Raw genomic sequence first — 18,055 nt, 5'->3', positions numbered from 1 at the left:
CTGGAGCATCCCCTTTCAACATTAAAAACCACAAAGATGAAAAACTTTTGAAGGACCTGTCATTACTGCCAGCTCATTTAGCAAAACACTAAAACTCATCAAATAGGTTTTATACAACAAAATGGCAAACATCTCGTTCATGCAGAAGACTCATATACTAAAATCAGCAATGTGCAATTAAAATCATAGAATCATTCCACAAGTCCTGACACTTGACTTCTACTCAAGAAATGCAAGCCCCAGAGTTACTCTATGACTATTCTTCATTAAACCCCTGAATTGTAACAGCAGCATTACAATTTGCAGTAACACCACCTTGTTTAACTGCCAGATTAACTAGTCCCAGATTCATAACCAAGCACTATAAATACAAAGCAGAACTTCTTTGCCGTATCCAAAGGAGTTAAGCAGAAGAGACTGAGATGCATTTGTCCACATGTGAATTTATGTATGCGTCTTACTAGAAAATATTTTGCTTCAACTGCTTTTTTCAGAGTTGTTTACATTGGATGAGCTACAATGTCATGCACAGATATGTAACACTTTATATGCTTACTCATCTTGCACTAGTCAGGAACACAGATTACACCTAAAAAGCATTTTCTGCCCTACAGCTGTCATGTTGCTACGTCCAAGTTTGTCCCAAAACTCCAAGTCTCCAGGACTTGTTTACAGATCTGAAGATAAAATACTTAGTCTTCCATTCTGCTCCAAGAAAAAGCCAACCTTTAAAAAAAAAAACCAATCACCAGAATAATTAAATATATTCAAATTACATAATCTTCTATTTAGAGAGCAAAGCCAAAAGGAATCGTGTATCACAAAGTGCACACAATCACAATGCAAGGCAAACGCAGAATGCTAAAGCTGGCCAGAAGCCAACTCTCCTCAAAATGTAACACTTCTACAGGTAACAGGGTTTGTTCTGGTAGTGTGCTGTTTAAAACGCTTTCAGAGCTACGCTCCACCGCTGCACGCATCCATAAATAGCCTTTTTGCTGTTACGACAGGTAAGAAGAGAAGCATGTCTGTCTGGGGCAACTCTGAATGGAATTTTTGACAACAGTTTCTAAAAAGCAAACTCTTGGTGCTTCATCAGCTACAGCCCACAGGAACACCTACTGCCATCCATCACTATGCTTCTGAGCAATTTTACTAATCTGATTACGCAGGGAAAAACACATTCAATAACCTGACCAGCGTTTCAACAGTAACAGAACGTCATGCCCAAGAGATTTTTTTCTTGTGTTTCACTATCCTAATCCAAAAAACTATATGCATGCAAAAGCAATCTACGGAGGTATTATCGACTTCAACGCTGTGGTGGGTAACTGTGAAAAGTCACTTCCTGGCTTTCTTTGCAACTTCATCGTACTTTGTCAATTTTTTAAAAACAATTACTATGCAACAATCTCTTTGTACTTTAAAAAATAGGAAAAAAAGGTGGTGGTATTCAGTGTTTTGTTTTCTTAAATGAATGGTAATAGAATAGACTACCTTTTTACTTAAACTTGTGGTCTAATTCTCCTCTGCTATATTAAAAATGGAGACAGGCACTGTTTTCCCTTCTTCCAGTTCACTGGGTTCTTCCCTGTTCTCGTAAAAGCTCTAAACATCGTTGTCTTGGACTACTACAGAAGCACGGGATACATTTTTTAAATCCTGCCACTATAAGCAGATCAAAAACTTACTTGAATCACGCTTTAGTTTCACCAGACCTTTTTTCAAGTAAAATAGTAACAGAAAGGCCATCAAATAACTTGTACGCACACTGTGGTCATGGGTTTTACCTTCCTCTGATCTACTTTAGAAAGATCTCTCTTATCCCTTGTTAAACGATGCATTCTGCATGCATCTTCCCAATTTAAAGCAAAACACCCTTCCTATACATTGACTTTACATTCATCCTTGTTTCTTTTTCCTACAGTTAAGCACTTCCCCCAGCTCTCAGTATAGCCATAATGCCTTTTATATTTTTTTCCTCATCGGAACAGTCTGCCACTGAATCTTACAAAGCCATGGCTCAGAAGCTGCCGTAACTCAAGGCATTCCCTCTGTCTTTCAGGTAACACACCCTAAAGACTACTAACAAGGTTGAGGAAATGGCAGAATTTAAACCTCCCAATCGTTGTGCTCCCTTTTTTTCCCCTTGGAGCGCTGTGTTGACACTTCACTTTCACCCTCCACCTTTGATTCTTGATCATTTTTTACCCTTGTTAAATCTAAGGTAACTTGCTTCAGTTCCTTCTCGAGCAGAAAAACCTTCTGCCACAGTCCAAGAAACTGGTAGACTGTGTCCCACCATGTTCTTTTTGCAAGAGACAGGACACTAAAATCGCTCACTGACAAAGGCTATTCTGTGAAAATTTCCCATCTCTGTCCAAGTTTCATGGCTTTTAGCTACTGCATGGGTAGTCAACAGCAGACTTTTATCATAACGCCAGTGCTGTGCTGCTCCTCTTCTGTCCCACCTAACAAGTCAATAAAACTGTAATTTCTTCCTCAGCATCAGCACACCCTCCTACATTGATACACAACATTAATGCTTCCTCCGTTGCCACAGCTATCCTTACAGAAAGCCACACCTTCTACACACTGCAGCCTTGCAATCTGTCCCACTTAAAGGCTTTGATATCAGCAGTCACACGATCTTAGTAACGTAAGACAACCTCAAATTTCCTCCTGTTGCCAAAACTCCTGAAACACAGGCACATTTCAAAGCATCCCCTTATTCTTACTCCTATCAGTCACTGGTTTTTCTTTCACTGGTTTCCTGTTTCTCCTCAGACTGGTTTTTATTAGCTTACCTGGGGGACTTTATCAACAGCACCCGTTGAATCTTACCTTATTCTGGTTTGGGGGGGACTTCAAAAACCGCAGCACCACGCAGCGCTGAAGAAAGATAGGAAAGAATACGATTTCATTAGCATTTAAGTGTATCACAATTTCTGAGTAGCACAATTGTCTGATTCCCCAATCTACCTCACCTGAGAAATTAAGAGGTGGGAACAAAGCAAAATAGCCATTTTAGATGGTTATTTCACTTAACTTGAAAGCAAATACATCAACGTCTGTTACCAGATGTGCCATCGGTTGGATAAAAACAATTGGGCACCACAGCTGGTAGAGGCAAACAGCTGTTTTCTGGACTTACCTCTTAGTCACTCAGTGTCTCCATCTGAACCTTTCCTAGACACACCAAAAAGGACTACATTCCATTCTATATCTACCAAAAAAGTACTAACACTCTGACTCCCTGACAAAGATAATGCAGACAAAATGTCATAGTTACACTTCAGGTTTATGGAATCTAAGCTTTTTCCCTACCAAATGACTTGCCATTAAAAAAACTCCCATAGCACAACAGCACCAGGTATATTCCATATTTCAGGGCTGAAAGCTGCCTCTGGACAGTGCTGAGTGGGAGAGCACTGCAGTTATCTTTAATTACTAACATGTAGAGCAAGAGCAGGAGGAAAAAAGCAAAACAGATGACAATGTGTAATCCAAAATACTAAGAAAACAAGATCCGGATTCAGATGCTGCTAGTGAAACCCAGAAACAGCCCCTTCAATATCTAAAAAGTCTCAAGCCAGTATAAATCTCATAGTTCACCTACATCTGGAAAACACTCCCAGGTAAAAGGGCCGTTCGCTGAATTTTGATTCAACTTGTCCTGCAAGATCTTAACAGCACGAGTGTTACAACAACAACCACCTAGATAAACTGAACGCTAATTATAATGATAGAATTTGATGAGACTGCTAGGTGACAACTCTTTCTCCCAGTATGACCTACACGTGGATAACAGAGCTCAGGTCTGATGAGCCTGTATGCTCTGTGTATGCAGTGTGTTATTTTTAGGGTGTTTCAACTGTTTGGATCCCTTGCTTTAAATATTCACAAACAAGTGGATCAGTGATTAAGAGATCTGATCATCAATTCAGTAACTTGATTCTGTAGTATTTCAAGGGTATTGTAGATGTTTATCTATTAATCAGTTCCCAGCCAACAAGCTCCCAACAACTGCTCTGGAAAATCCAATTGCTCTCACAGGACTCACTACAATATTTGTTCATTAACAAATAATTTCAGAAGAGGCATGCCAGGATAAAATGACCAAAACTATATATGGCAAAAGCAGAACACACTGCTTCTCTAAAGATGTCACAAGGAAACAGAGCAAAGTTCAAACAAAACTTTTCAGTCACAGATGCACTTCAACCAGTCAACCCACACTGTGCCTTAGGAAGGCTATTAGATGATCAGAGCAAAAAACAAACACACATAAAAACCACACACCAAAAATACACCTTTTTTATTCTTCAGGCAGAAGGTTTCATCTAGATCTATCCCTTTATGCAGTTCAACACACGGTAACACAAATATACTGCCACAGTACAAAGGTTAACCCATCGGATGTCAAAGATGCCACCTGCTTCAGAATTATTGTCACTGAAAATACTGGTCACATTTTTCATGCTATTGCATTACTGATTCACTTGACTGATTCTTTACTTGGAAATATTGTAGGTGGTTGTTACCGTGAGGTTTTTTTTGTCAGTTATCTTAAATGCCTTAGATTTTTTTATATTTACAGATTGAACATCAAAGATGCAACACGCTTATCTGCATGCAAATGAATGGCCCAAATCCAGAAGAGAACAGATTTCTTTGAGAATCAGATCAGCTAGATCCTAATGCTCCTGAAATTTCATTCTCTACATGCGCCTGTCTAAGCCCTTTCACTGCTGAACACCACTTCCATCAATGCACTATCACCATCAAAGTGTTTAGTTAATTGGAAAACAGTGCCATACAAAAAGATGAAAAAAAACCCCAGGCTGTAAAATCAAGCAGAGAAAAAAAAGAAACAATGCACGGACGTAAGCAGATGTAACACATGAAACATTAATAGGCTTCACATCTTTTGAAGAAGCAAGACAAGCTAGAAAAACAGTCAATTGAAAGGAATTCTGATTACAGTTTGGTTTTTTTAAGCCAGCGGCTCTTTCTCTGCAAGTATGTTCAAAAGGCAAAAAAAAAAAAAAGAAAAAACCAACAACAACAAAAAAATCAAACACTACTGCTCTTACTTTCCAAATAAAGAATTTAAGTGCAACTCTCACATGAGAGTACTGCAGTTTGGTAACAGATAACAGACATCCAGGACCATACTAGGGCTACACAAAAACCATTTCCAATTTTTACAGAAAACTCAAAACAAATTCTAGCAACAAGGATACCGAAACTCTCTCTCTCAAAACACATTCACAGCCACTCGACCACCGAGATGACGCAACGGGGAGCCTACGTTCTGGAGAAGCACTATCTCAAGCCCCAGCATTTTGAGACTCCAGTCTTAAGCTTAAGGTCCCACCAAGAAAGGCAAACACTTCTTTAGCACCCTTATCATGAAACAATTGTTTGGGTTAAATCATAGCTTAGAGTTAATGGGTGCCAATAAGGAGAAAAGTGGGAGAGGGGCAAAAACGTACTCAAAGAAGTCACTGGCATCACAGAAACACACCGATGCCTACACACAACTCCTGCCTTAATGTACCTTGGGAAAAAATAGTTTGCTGGTCTTAATCCCCAAGAAGGTTATCTGCAAGAATTTTTTCTTCTCCAAAACAGTCACTACAGCTATTATTTTAATCTTACCTAGTGAAATCCAAAAAGAAAGTAATCCTTGCTAGTTAGGCCAAAATATGACTGGGCATCAATCCAGGTACTTTGGATTAGGCAGCAGCATTATGAAACCAGGATAAAAGCTTACATTTTTTTCTTTACAGCTTAGTGTTTGATGTTAGCCTTTTATTTTTCCTAAATGTCTTCTAAACTTCATTGTCGTAAGATAAAGCTACCATGCAGGCCTCCTGAACTGGAGCATCTTCACAAGTTAAACACACTTGGGGCAAATCTATAATTTTGATATTCCCCTTTAGAGAAAAACCTCATATGTATCACTGAGGGTTTTTTCAGGTTTCTGTCTCTTGCTACATTATTAGCAAAATCTGCTTAAAGAGCCGGTGCCAGTGAAAAAAATAGGAAAATTTGTATAAAAAAAAAAAAAAGCTCAAAAGCTAGTAAAATTATTTAGAAGTACAGAAAGGTACACTTCAGCTTCTGTTTTTCCAAATAAGCAGGTTCATGCCCTTTGTTATTACTCTATCATTATTCTGAACAGTATAAATTAAGTGGCTTTGTCCAGAGGCAAAGTGTTACTTTAACATCTAGTTCTGCAACTGCCCAGTATAACTAGAAAAGAGTCTTACCTAGTTTATTACCAACTTGCATTCATATATGTATGATCTACTGGTAGAAACCAAGGCACTCTGGGAAGCAACTTTTTAAGTCCCAAAAGGAAATCCACCCCTCTTCCTACTCCCCTCATCTCCCTCACTCCACAACATCTCATAAATTATGGTATCTGAAAACTCACTGGTATTTTTGTAAGCACTGTACGCAATTTTACATCACAAAGCTACTCACCTGTCTACTATGTTGTCAATACATTTATTTTGAAAAGGCACGTGATAAACAAGCAGAACAAGAAAACCCACATTTGTTTTAAAGTTGTCCATAGAAATGTCATGAGCTTCCAATCATACACAACATGAGGGAAAACACTCTCAAAGACTGGTAACAAATCTTTCCCTACAATTATTACTGTACTATTTGTTGCCACCAACTATACACACCACCACCAACTACCGACTAGGGAGATGAAGATATGAAGTTGACTATTTTTAGACAGAATGGTGCGTGAAAAGGCTCTTGAATTTCTTTATACAGTAAAAACTGGTTGTTTAATTCATTGTCTTTTGATGAAGCTAAAGAGCTATCGACAACTTAGTGAACACAGCTTTAAGTATGCCAAACCTTCTACTGCCATTGGAGTTATTCAACCCAACCTAATTGTAGTGGATTTATGACAGTGTACAGCAATGGCACCTACAAAAAGTGCATTCTATCTAGTTTTCAATTAAAGGGAGGGAGAGGAGTTAAATTACACCAAACTGCTACTCAAGCCCTACTTGAACGTAGTGATGTGCAAATACTAATTAATGACAGTTTCAGTAGTACTAAATATGAACTACGGAACTATATTGCTGGTATCAAGCTATTTTTGCAGTAGCACATTGGAGCTGCATGCAGTATACGCCAACTAAAAAAATTATTCTGACATTTTTTATTCCAAATTTACCTTCCACAACCCCTCCAATTCCAACTCTAGCTTGAGGGATTTAAGCAGAACACAACGGTTTTCTATTCAGAAAATGCAACTTCTCTGAAGAAGGCAAATGTACAAAGAGGTGTCATCTTGATATCTCATAAAAGACAGCTGCACAGAGGAGAGTTCCTTCTGAGAACTAATAAAACTCAGTAAAAACATGCCCACCACACTGCCCAGGCACTTCAATCAAAGCTTACCTTTATGATACTCAACACAAGACATTTTTAAAGTTCTCCTCATCCACAGTGTCAGTGTGCTGTGCAAGGTGAAGAGATGTGGGAGAAGAAAACAAGCTAAGCACTGGAAAATTTTGCAGCTTTTGAATGAAGTACACATAGTAATATTGTATACAAGTGTTGTTTTCCAACACAGTTTTGTTCTGTATAAGCTGGATAAGATCACACAAAACAAAGTGAGGAAAGCTACATTTCCTGCCAGTGTAGAGGAAGTTTAGCAATTGCTCACACAAAGTGCAAGGAAGCATTCAAAAAATCAGAACAATACTCTTTTATTTAGCATAGAAGTCCTTTAAGAACAATCTTTTTATTTCTTTACATGGATAAAGAGTTTCTGGCATAGCACCTGGCTTGACACCTTTATTTGGAAGCAAACATCACCACGATACTTGCTTTCTTTAGCATAGAGCTCATGGCTTGCATCAGACTTCAGGTACTCATTCCACCTTTTTTTTCCTGTTTGCTTATGATCTGGATTCCCATGATAGTTAAGCACTAACTCAGGTTTCACTTCATAGCTTAGCTTTGTATAACCTTGCAATATGCAGATGGTACCAATTCCAGGGGAATTTTATGATTGCAGTAGCCATGAGTGAGAAAGAAATGTTTGCCCTTCAGCTAAGCCACCCAATCACAGTACCTGAAATGACATCAAGCAATACACCCACGGGTGCTAGGTGGAAGCGCGTACCAGACGGAGAACAGAATGAATAAACCTATTGATGCCCAGCCCTCAGCATACATTACTACAGTCTGCGTAACATGGTAGATGTCCCTGACATCCTAGCTATTAAAAACAAACAAGAAAAAAAACTGGTCCTTAACAATGAACCGTGTATCAAATACTTCATCCATCTGTCAAATAGGTGAGTTAAACCAACAAGAACATTAAGACACGTACCAAGCCTCCTTCCTTTAAACTGTTCTAAACCTCAGCCTATCGGCAACATATACTTCCCAGCATTACGCTGCCTCATCAGCTTCTGATATGTTGGGGAAACAAGGCGTTTCAGGAAAATATTAATAGGGAGGGGAGGAAATAAAAAGTCAAAATAGTAAGAGGGATTGGAATGAAGTTACGTAATAAAATGGAGAGTCAGAACAAGTTAATAATTCCAAGCATCCTGAACGTCTCAGCTAGAAGACACCTAAGCAAGTGTTGGGCAACTCTGTGCAATCGAATGCAGTGTCTCTTTCCTCCTGAACAAAACCAGGTCAGAACGTGGTTATTGCATATCTCAGAAATAGTACACTGAGGCAAAGAAAAGACCCACTGAAAGGCTGGGAAGGAGGAAAGAACCAAAGGAGTGACTGAAACAGGCTATTAGACTGAGCACTCCTATATAGTTTATGGGTCAGACAAATTAATTCCACTGAAGCAACCAACCCAGTACTGCCGTCGACTGAGGGAAGACATATGGACACGTGCAGCACAGAAAAGGCAAAGAGTAGTCTTATGAACTCCACCATCACTTCATTTACCACAGTTAGGAAAATTAAAAAAAAAAGTTTTTAAGTTAACAACTTGATTTCATCAACTGCAAAAAGAAACTCATTTGAGTTTGAGCTAGCACAGAACCAAAACAGAAAAAACAAGACCCATTTTTAATCGAGGCTAGCTACCTCCTGAGCTTGTCTGAAAAACTGGGATTCGTTTTACGTCTTCACTGCATTCAGCACCCTCAAAAGTCACTCAAGAAAAAAAAAAAAACCACCACAGGCATAAAGCAGAGTTTGAATTTACAAAAAAAGTTACCAGAAAACAAGTCTGCTCCAACACCCTATTATTAGCAAAATAAGGCAACACCTCTGAAAAAAAGTATTCTGGGGGGAGAAGAAGAGAGTGCTGGTACTGCTGCTACAGTGGAAGTATCACTGTTGCATTACGCTGGAGTGATAGACCTAAGATTTGCAGTATTTCCGTCTCCCATCTCCTTCCACACACATACTATTTTTCTCACCTGCATCTACAGAAACCTAAGGCACTAAAATGGTAAGAAAAGTTTTAATTGCTGCCTTTCTGTTCTTTCTCCTCTCTACGTTCAGCCCTGCTACCCAGTGCCACCTTCCCTTTCACTTTATGAAAAACAGTACTTGAACTGCTCTGCCTTCAGAGCATCCTTTCAGTGCAGAAACCTGGTAAAGCCAAGGAAAAAGTAAATTTAACTACACTAGTGCAATATGGAATTGAAATCCCAATATAGAAGAGAATTAAAATTCTATATAGTTGTTGACTCAAGCTGTTGACTTTTGGGGGGGTCAAAAAAAGCTTTGCAGCTAATCCACAGAACTGGAAGTGCTTCCAACTTTTAATTCTTCATTTATAGTAAAAGCTTTGTAGATTGTACTCAAGTAGAGTTAGTCCAATTAGTTATGACATCTACAATCGCAATTATACCAGTTTAGCTAAAGAACCAAATACAAATACAAAACCGTCTTCTTTTTTCTCCAGTGACCATAGACACGTATTTAAATACCAGTTACCCAAGGTTAACACAAGGAAAACATGCAGTTTCATACAGGTGCCACAAAGGATCCAGAATTCCAACTCAAACTGGTGATTGCCTCTTGTTCCTAAAAACTTAATCGTTGTTTACAGCGAGGCAGACATCTCTTCCTTTCTTTTCTGCTGATGACATCACCCTGATAATATACTTGGCTTTCCAACTGGCTTTTATAGCTGCTTGCTTCAATAAATTTGGGCAGAAGCCCCTCTACTTGCTTACAATAAATAAATAAATATTTTTTTAATTTAAAACCAATTAAAGCTAGGAAATAACAAACAAAGCAATATATTATGTTTGGTCATCAATCTGTTTCTTGTCCTTTTTATAAGTAGGCAAAGGGTGTGCAGGTGTGGGAGTTTTGCTAGACAGTGTTTAGATAAGCATACCCCCAAAAGAACAAAAGGCTGGAGAAACCAAGTGAAAGAAATCCACTACAAACTAGCAAAAAAAGCAGAAGTTTGAATGGCCCTTAATCCCCATAAAAGTTCATGCTGGAATCTTGGTCCAACTCATTCACCTGTTAAGTTTTGCTTCCTCCAGAAAATTCTACAGAACCAGACGCAAAACCCCTCCCTATATTTCATCACACAGCCTCGGTGAATCTTTTGGATACATCCAGAGCATGAAATCCAACAGAAATTAGAATTAGCATAGGTTTGGGATTTAAAGAATCTCCTCAAGGATACAAAAATGTATAAAGTCAAGTCTTACCAAAAGCATGTCTTTCCCATTAGTATTTATTGAATTTTATTTTGACAAGTTGCACCTTACCTTCTCTGATAATTTCTTACTGTGAGAGAACCAAAACACTATAACTTGGCCATATTTTAAATCTGAGAAATATTCAGAGAGGCCATTATTAGTAAGCTATTGTATTTATATACACAAGGAAGAACAACTGGTTTTCCTAGAAACTAGGTTTCTCCCCTACCTGAAGACTCTTTAATACAGGAATCAGCAGCCTGTTCTGTATTCCCTTGAAATCAAGGCATTCATAGATGTTAATTCACTATTCCACAGACATTAAGAAAAAAAAAACCAAAAACCAAACAGAACCCGAATGAACAAAATCTGCTTTATAGTCAGGGATCTGGAATTTTTCAGGAACGACCTGGAAGTTTTGGGAGCAATAGTTTACTTATACGAATTTCAATAGGACAAAACAGATTCAGCCAACTCCACATAGAAAAACAATGGAGGAAAGAGGACACAGGTTTTTGAACTTGTACAAAACTATATCATCAGAAAAAGTGCCTTAAGAAGATTCTCTCAACAAGACAGCAATTAACAATCAAGCATTGCTCCCTTTCTGCCAAACAAGACCAAGTAGGAAAGCTGCAGGTAGCTAGTAATTCTGCCTATAAACTTTTCACTCTTTCAGCAAAAAACTCTGTGTCTAAACATACTTTGAGAGAGGACCATTAATAAGATTGTAAGTTTATTACGACAAAATTTTCCAGTAAGAAAAATCTGTCATTATTCTTAAAAACAAAACAACCAACCACAGGAAAACTATTTCATATTGCAAAAGCACTACTAGGAACAGTTATCTAGCCTGACTTGAAATAAAACGGCCCCTCATAAGTATAATAATTTTATTTCAAAAACCAAAACCATCTCCCCCATATGCAGAAAGTGTCTTTCTGCACACACTTTGCAGCCATCATAATGCAGCTGTCAACAGAAGCAGCTACAGATACAGCCAAATCAATGACTACCGTTAAAACACAAGATACCCCTCCCTCCTAGCAACCTCTGCTCTCTGCAGTCCCCTACAAAGCCAGAACAAGGATCAGGAAGGATGCACGAGAAAGCTGCACTGTGACATGCTCCATCTTTACCCATAACTCTCAAAGCAGGGGGGAACCAAACAGAAAAAAAAAACACTTCACAGAGAAGAGCCAGATATTATTCACCTACTACAGGCACCAACTTTGGGAATCTTCTGAGAGTCTGATTATCTGACTGGACTCCCTCACCCAGACTCCTTAGCTCTGCTTCATTTACCTTCTCCATCTACCCTCCCCCCCTTTTCTATTTCTTAAGTTCACATATGCTCTGGAGATGGTTTATGTATTTACTAATTAAGTCCCATACTAAACCCCAAGGTTATCTCTTACACCTGCAAGTGCTCCAAGACAAGAATTAGATTACTACTAACAATCGAGGCATCTGAAGATACAAACCACAACCTTTTGCAAGCACAAACCAAGTTTCCTCTAGACCATCTCATCAAGTAAAAAAACAAGCTGGGAAAAAAAAACTCTCCATTTTTCTTGTACCACCTCCCACTAGTCACCCTGAAATGCAAGCTTAATGTTCAAACATATTTTAAAACAAAGCATTTGGTTACCGTAATATCCCAACATGCGAAAAATAAAAATAAGTAGAAATCAACTGCAGTGATGCACAGGAGGAACGGACATACTTTATCTCATAAAGCAAAAACCAGAGATTGCAAGTATATGTTTCAACAGTAAAAGGAAATACAAGTCGTTGTTTCTAGAGTTGCTTATGCTACTTTCTACAAATATTTCCTGATGCCTTTTGAAACGGAGTGTTAAGTGTCTCTGTAAGGCCAAACAACTGATTAAAATGCAGAACTACAAATGAGGATTTCCAGCTCACTTCTGAAAAATTAGGTATCTCCACCACAGAAAGAACTAATAGCTTACAAGAAGATAACTGTTCTAGAGCAGTTCCTCTGAACGCTCTCTACTGTAGACAGGAGGAGGGAAGGCATGGTTCTAGAGGGAAGGCATGGTTCTAGAGGGAAGGCATGGTTCTAGAGGGAAGGCATGGTTCTAGAGGGAAGGCATGGTTCTAGAGGGAAGGCATGGTTCTAGAGGGAAGGCATGGTTCTAGAGCAGTTCCTCTGAACCCTCTCTACTGTAGAGAGGAGGACGGAAGGCATGGCTTAGACCTCTTTTTAAATCATAAGCCGAATTTGATGCCGAAGGAGGAACAGTGCAATAAAAACGCAGGGAGTAAGAAGCATCCTTTCTAAACTGCCTGGCTGCCTGTGACAGTGCTTGGTTTGGGTTTTGTAGAGCTGTACCTGTACCGCAGCACCTTATGCATCTCTGAGACAGACAGACCATTCCCTGTATGGTGTGATGGGTGGCAAGTAAGTTATTTGAAAAGGATACTATGATTCAATCAAATATTCAAAATTGCAACCAATGGACAAGGATCACACAGACACTGCCTGAATGAATTTGCAGTTTCTGTGTACTTCAGACTGATCTTTCTGGATGTCTCAAGCACTGTCTTCAGGAACCAAATGACGTTGCCAGTTGCATTTCTCACTGAAATCAATAAGGTAGAAAAGCTGTCTTTGTTTGTTATCTAGTAGAAGCATTTCAGCAGGCTGCAAGACTATACAAAGGCTTTTTGACCATAATTTTCTTTCAATTTGGATTAATTTAATCACAGCTGCAATCAAAAACAACAGGAAAAATTTTATCAACAGAGAAATTTGTACCATAATATTGTACGCCTTCCAGAATTTTAGATTCATTAGAACTGAAACTTTAAAAACCCATGAAAGCAGAAGTTTGAGTATGCAGCAAGCAAGCAAGCAGGTAAGTAGGCAGCTCCAGAGATAACAATGGTGACTGGAAATGCTCGGCAAGCATTCCATCTTTGTTCATCAGATCACTTTCTAAATGCTGGAGAACTAATTAAAGTAACTCTGTAAAACTATCACTGTAAGAAGAGCCGTGATGACTAGAGCATGCCCTGCCTAAGTCCTCTCTTCTTAACTGCATGAATACGGAACAGAGATGCACTTGCAGTGATTTCAGCCACTCATTTCAGTGCGCTGTTCCACAGGCTGCAGGAGCGCAGGCACACGGGGAGACTCTTGCCACTATTGCAATCTGCAGGATTAATAACCAGTAAGAGGAAAGAGCACATCAAGCAGTACTTTACAACACTGCAACTGAAACAACAGAGCATGTTACACAGAATGCTCACATCCGACTGTCAGACAAACCTTTGTCTATGTGCCACCATTCAAAGGCACAGGAAAAAACGCTTGCATGTTGCCTGCATCTAGGGCTTATCAGCTCATCACTAGCAGAGCTATTTGTTGGGCATGTGACTTTTCTATGACCAAGTTTTTAATTTTGGTACTGTGCTAATTCTGGATTAACAGTGCATTACATTCACGTCTTAAAGGCAAAGATACAGGGAATGGAGCAAACCAAAGAAATAAGCATAGCCTTAAACACACGAGAGCACCGTGAACTGACAATGCACACCTTCTTCCTCTGACTCTTCACCCTCAACCCAGCCACACTGCACAGAACCAAGAATGAGAGCGTCCATCCAGGCTGCCTGCGCACCCCAGCCCAAACACCCTGTGCTTCATATATGAACTCGCACAGTACCTGTTATCAGTGCTTCAAAGAGCGGTCCAGAGGGCAGGAGCTGAAACAAAACTCCCTGGATCCTACTTCATAAAGGGCAAAGCGGCCCATGTCCTCTTCTCCAGAAGGACGGGGATTAATCTTTTTGTTGCTATTTGTTTTTTAAAACTTTCAGATCTTCCAGAAGCAGCAAGGAAGAGAGGTTCGGACCTACAGAGGTAGGGACCAGCTTCCTCCCCACATTCCAAAATACCACTACACATCAAAAGGGAAAACACGGAAACAATGAGCACATACACGCGGTTCCACCCTGGCCTGTCACTTAAAACCCTGGCACTTTTGTCTGAACACCCATTCATGGATCCCTCGCCACAATCAAATTGCTGTCCCCCCCGCTCGCGTTTATACACAAAAACCACGAACTGAAGGGATACAGAGTGAAGCAAGGGCAGTAAAATGAAATTCGCTTAGTTATGCTGCTGTTCTGTTCACACAAACCTGAGAATGACTGACATCAGATCACAAGAACGATGATTAATCATGCAAGTATGTCCTGTTTGTAAGAGGCACAAAGTAACAATTAGCATCTAAACAATATTTTACATGCTCCAATTTTACAAGTTTGACATCAGCAGACACAGAGCTCTAAGACGCAAGCTTTGCTCGTTCAAAGCTGTCTATAAAGGAAAAACCATATCTATTTTGCTTTTACTCTATATTAAAGTTTTAGCATCTTGTTAAAAAGAGAACTGACGCACTCAGCAACTATTCTGAATCTCTGGCAGACTTCCTCACTTTCCGCGTGTTTAAAGATATCACAATTATATTGTTACCAATCCTTTACATATTATGATCCCTATAATGCAGTGACAGAGTATTTTTTAAACTGTCTTTTTCAAAGCTAACATTTAGACAGGAAACAAAATCATGCATTTTTCTCTTGTATCAAAAATATATTTTAAAAAATATTTTATATAAAGAAAGAAGAAACGAGAGCCACAGAAGCGCCCCTCCTAAAGTCTGGAGAGCACCTTAACATTTCCAGCATTTTCTCAGACTTGCTATTTGTTAACATTTTTTACATCTAGTTTGTACTTACAATCCAGAAAAGAGACATCAAAAGAATCCAGTATTTTCAGTCATTCATTTAGACATTATTAGAAAATAAAAATACGGTTTTCACGATTCAGCTCTTGCTGTAGATTTTTTTTTTCCCCACATAAAGCCTACATTTTATCATTTTGGCTTTACGAGTTTTAGATCTGTGAAGCATCAAGAACATTCTGTGGCAAATCCATACTAGAACTTAAACTGAAATCCAAATAAATGTATAAGACAATAGCCACAAGTACTCTTTAGAAGAAGAATAAGCTTCTTCAGGGGACAGGTACATTTAAAATACAGATCCCAGCGTACTAAGTAAATAATATACGTACAAACAGGGCAAGAACAGAGTGACAGCAGTCAAATAAGCACATCACATGCTTTTTAAACTGACATGGGATCTGCTTGACTGGATTTACATTCATTTAATCGTTACTGCTCGCCAAAGTACTGAACCTATTTTACCTTTTTTTTTTTTCTTAATTTAAAACAAAACAAAACAAATCCAACCAAAAAAAAAACAACCCAAAGGTCAGATCGAAGCAGGGAGGTGAAATGACCAGCCTGTTCACGGAGTCTGTGGCCACGCCAGGATCCGACATTGTGTTCTGGAGTTCAGCACTGCACCAAGTGTTCAAACTCCCGTATCGAGAGAGACATAGCGACAAAAGGAAAAATGTTTCTTCTCCAAATTTCCTTTTACTGTCACAGATACACACGCATTACGACAGAAACGGGAAATTTTTAGTGCTTTTCCTCACACCTCCCGTCCCCAGACGACAGCTGTCTACTCATCAGCTGCCTTCCCTCCCACTACTCCCGCGCCCGAACCCGCACCAGCCGTGAGGGAGAACCGCGGAGACCGCCCGCCCATCTCTCCCCGGGGACGGGCACGACTACCCGGCCGGCTGGAAGGGAACGTGACTTCGGGAGGGAGAGCGGCGGGCCCGGGCGGCCGCTCCCGCCGCGGGCGAGGCCCCAGCACCTGGGAAGCCCCACCGGGGCCGGCCCGGCCCGGCCCGCCGGGGACCCCACTCCCGCCGGCCCGGCCTGAGGAGGCCCCGGCCCTGAGTGAGCGCACGGGCGGGCGGCGCCCCCTCACGCGGGCCCGGCGGGGCGGGGGAGGGGCACCCGCGCGCCGCCGGCCGTTCCCCCCCACCCCATCTCCACCTGGCAGTGGGAGACGACGAGGCTCTGGTTGCCTTCCCCGTGGTACTTCCATTCATTCTCATCCATCTTCTCCACTTCCATGCCCGGCCCGGCCCGGCCCGCCGCTGCCGCCGCACCCTGTGGGGACGGTGCCTGCCGCCGGCCCCCGCCGCTATCACGCCTCCGCCATCGCGGCTGCGCGCGCCACGGGCCCCGCCGCAGGAAGTCCCGCCCTCCGCCCGCAGGGGCGGCACCGCCGCGCGCGCGCCCGGCCGCCATCTTAGAGGCGGGCAGCGCCGGCCGCCGCCATCATTGAGCGGGGCAGGAGGTGAGTGGGGAAAGTGCCTTGTCCTGCCAGGCTAGTGTTAAGGTTACAGACATTTTTTTTTATATATATATTATAAATAAATAAAAGAGCTGCAACTTTCACGTTTTCTCCTGCAGTCACTGTGTCTCCGAATAACTTTGTGCTTCAATAGCCCAGGTCTTCAGAATACCTGATTGAGATGTTAAAGCATAACTATGGAAAGATAGGTAATGTTCTTAAAAAAAGATTATTAAAACATTAAGCTGTTTTCCTCACCGTTATAGTTTCACACACATACATGAATATGCAACATATATAATGTGCAGTAAATTTAAGACAGCTTCTCTAAATACCCAAATTCCCTATCACAAATAGAGGATTAAATTTATAGAGCCCTCAACCCGGTCAATTTTATCACTACGAGTTTTGACTACAAACAGCAAAGCTTATCCTTGAATTATCATCTTACAGTTACCATTAAGGGCTCCCTGAACCCCCCTGTTCTCTTCTCCTTTCTCCCTCACACAGCACCCCGTGGCAGCAGCCACACCAACACAGCGAGTTTTCTTCTGAATAATGAACGTTTGCATGATTTGGACAGTAGCCAAATTCGACTCTTACAGTCTTAAAAAAAAAAAAAAAAGCCAAAGCAAAGAAAACAACACCTTTTTATTTTTAAAGGAGAGAGAAGATGCACCTAGAAGGCTGAAAATAAAACCTGCATAAATCTGCCAATGAGTCATTGATGCGTTTTTTAAATGCATGTGGTGCTGTAACTTAAATCATTTATAATCTAATTTCCCTTGAACTTTTCAAAAAAATGGGGATTAAATAATTTATACGTTCTTTTTGCCAAAATACTGATTGATAAGCACTTAACTTTTCCTTTTGGTTTAACATATATATGTGCCTACATGAAAAAGGAAATGTGGATCCCTGCTCCTTTGGACATTTAATAGAGTCAAAAATAATGACAAAGGGATGTTTAAAGTATGTTTCTGTCAGCTTCTTTGTTTGCAAAGTTTCTTTATGTTGTGTAACAACAAATGGGTGTATAAAACATACAATAATTTACCATACTATCCTGACTTACCACAAGTGTTATAAAGGAGTTCTACTCAGGACTGTGGGTAAGATTG

The 18,055-nt window shown here is 40.3% G+C and overlaps 1 protein-coding gene across 4 annotated transcripts in view; it reads right to left on the bottom strand.

Moving 5' to 3' along the window:
• IPPK (inositol-pentakisphosphate 2-kinase) overlaps window positions 1–18,055 on the bottom strand; it is a 59,770-nt gene that overhangs the window by 16,936 nt on the left and 24,779 nt on the right. Inside the window, exons 1-3 of one of the 4 annotated variants that reach the window (XM_074603283.1) lie at window positions 14,855–14,909; window positions 14,378–14,611; window positions 2,845–2,892 (exon numbers count right to left, since the gene is read on the bottom strand). Coding sequence is in view for 1 of the 4 variants with exons in the window: in XM_074603282.1 (XP_074459383.1) it covers window positions 2,845–2,892; window positions 16,631–16,711 (129 nt within the window). In the remaining 3 variants the exon portion in view is untranslated. Of the gene's footprint in view, window positions 1–2,844; window positions 2,893–7,437; window positions 7,535–14,377; window positions 14,612–14,854; window positions 14,910–16,630; window positions 16,810–18,055 lie in introns of those variants that run through there. The other 3 variants (XM_074603282.1, XM_074603285.1, XM_074603284.1) reach the window with 3 other exon arrangements.

Source organism: Larus michahellis, chromosome 10, assembly GCF_964199755.1.
Source record: "Larus michahellis chromosome 10, bLarMic1.1, whole genome shotgun sequence".
NCBI classification, from domain to species: Eukaryota; Metazoa; Chordata; class Aves; order Charadriiformes; family Laridae; genus Larus; species Larus michahellis.
This window is presented reverse-complemented; position numbering and strand designations above follow the sequence as displayed.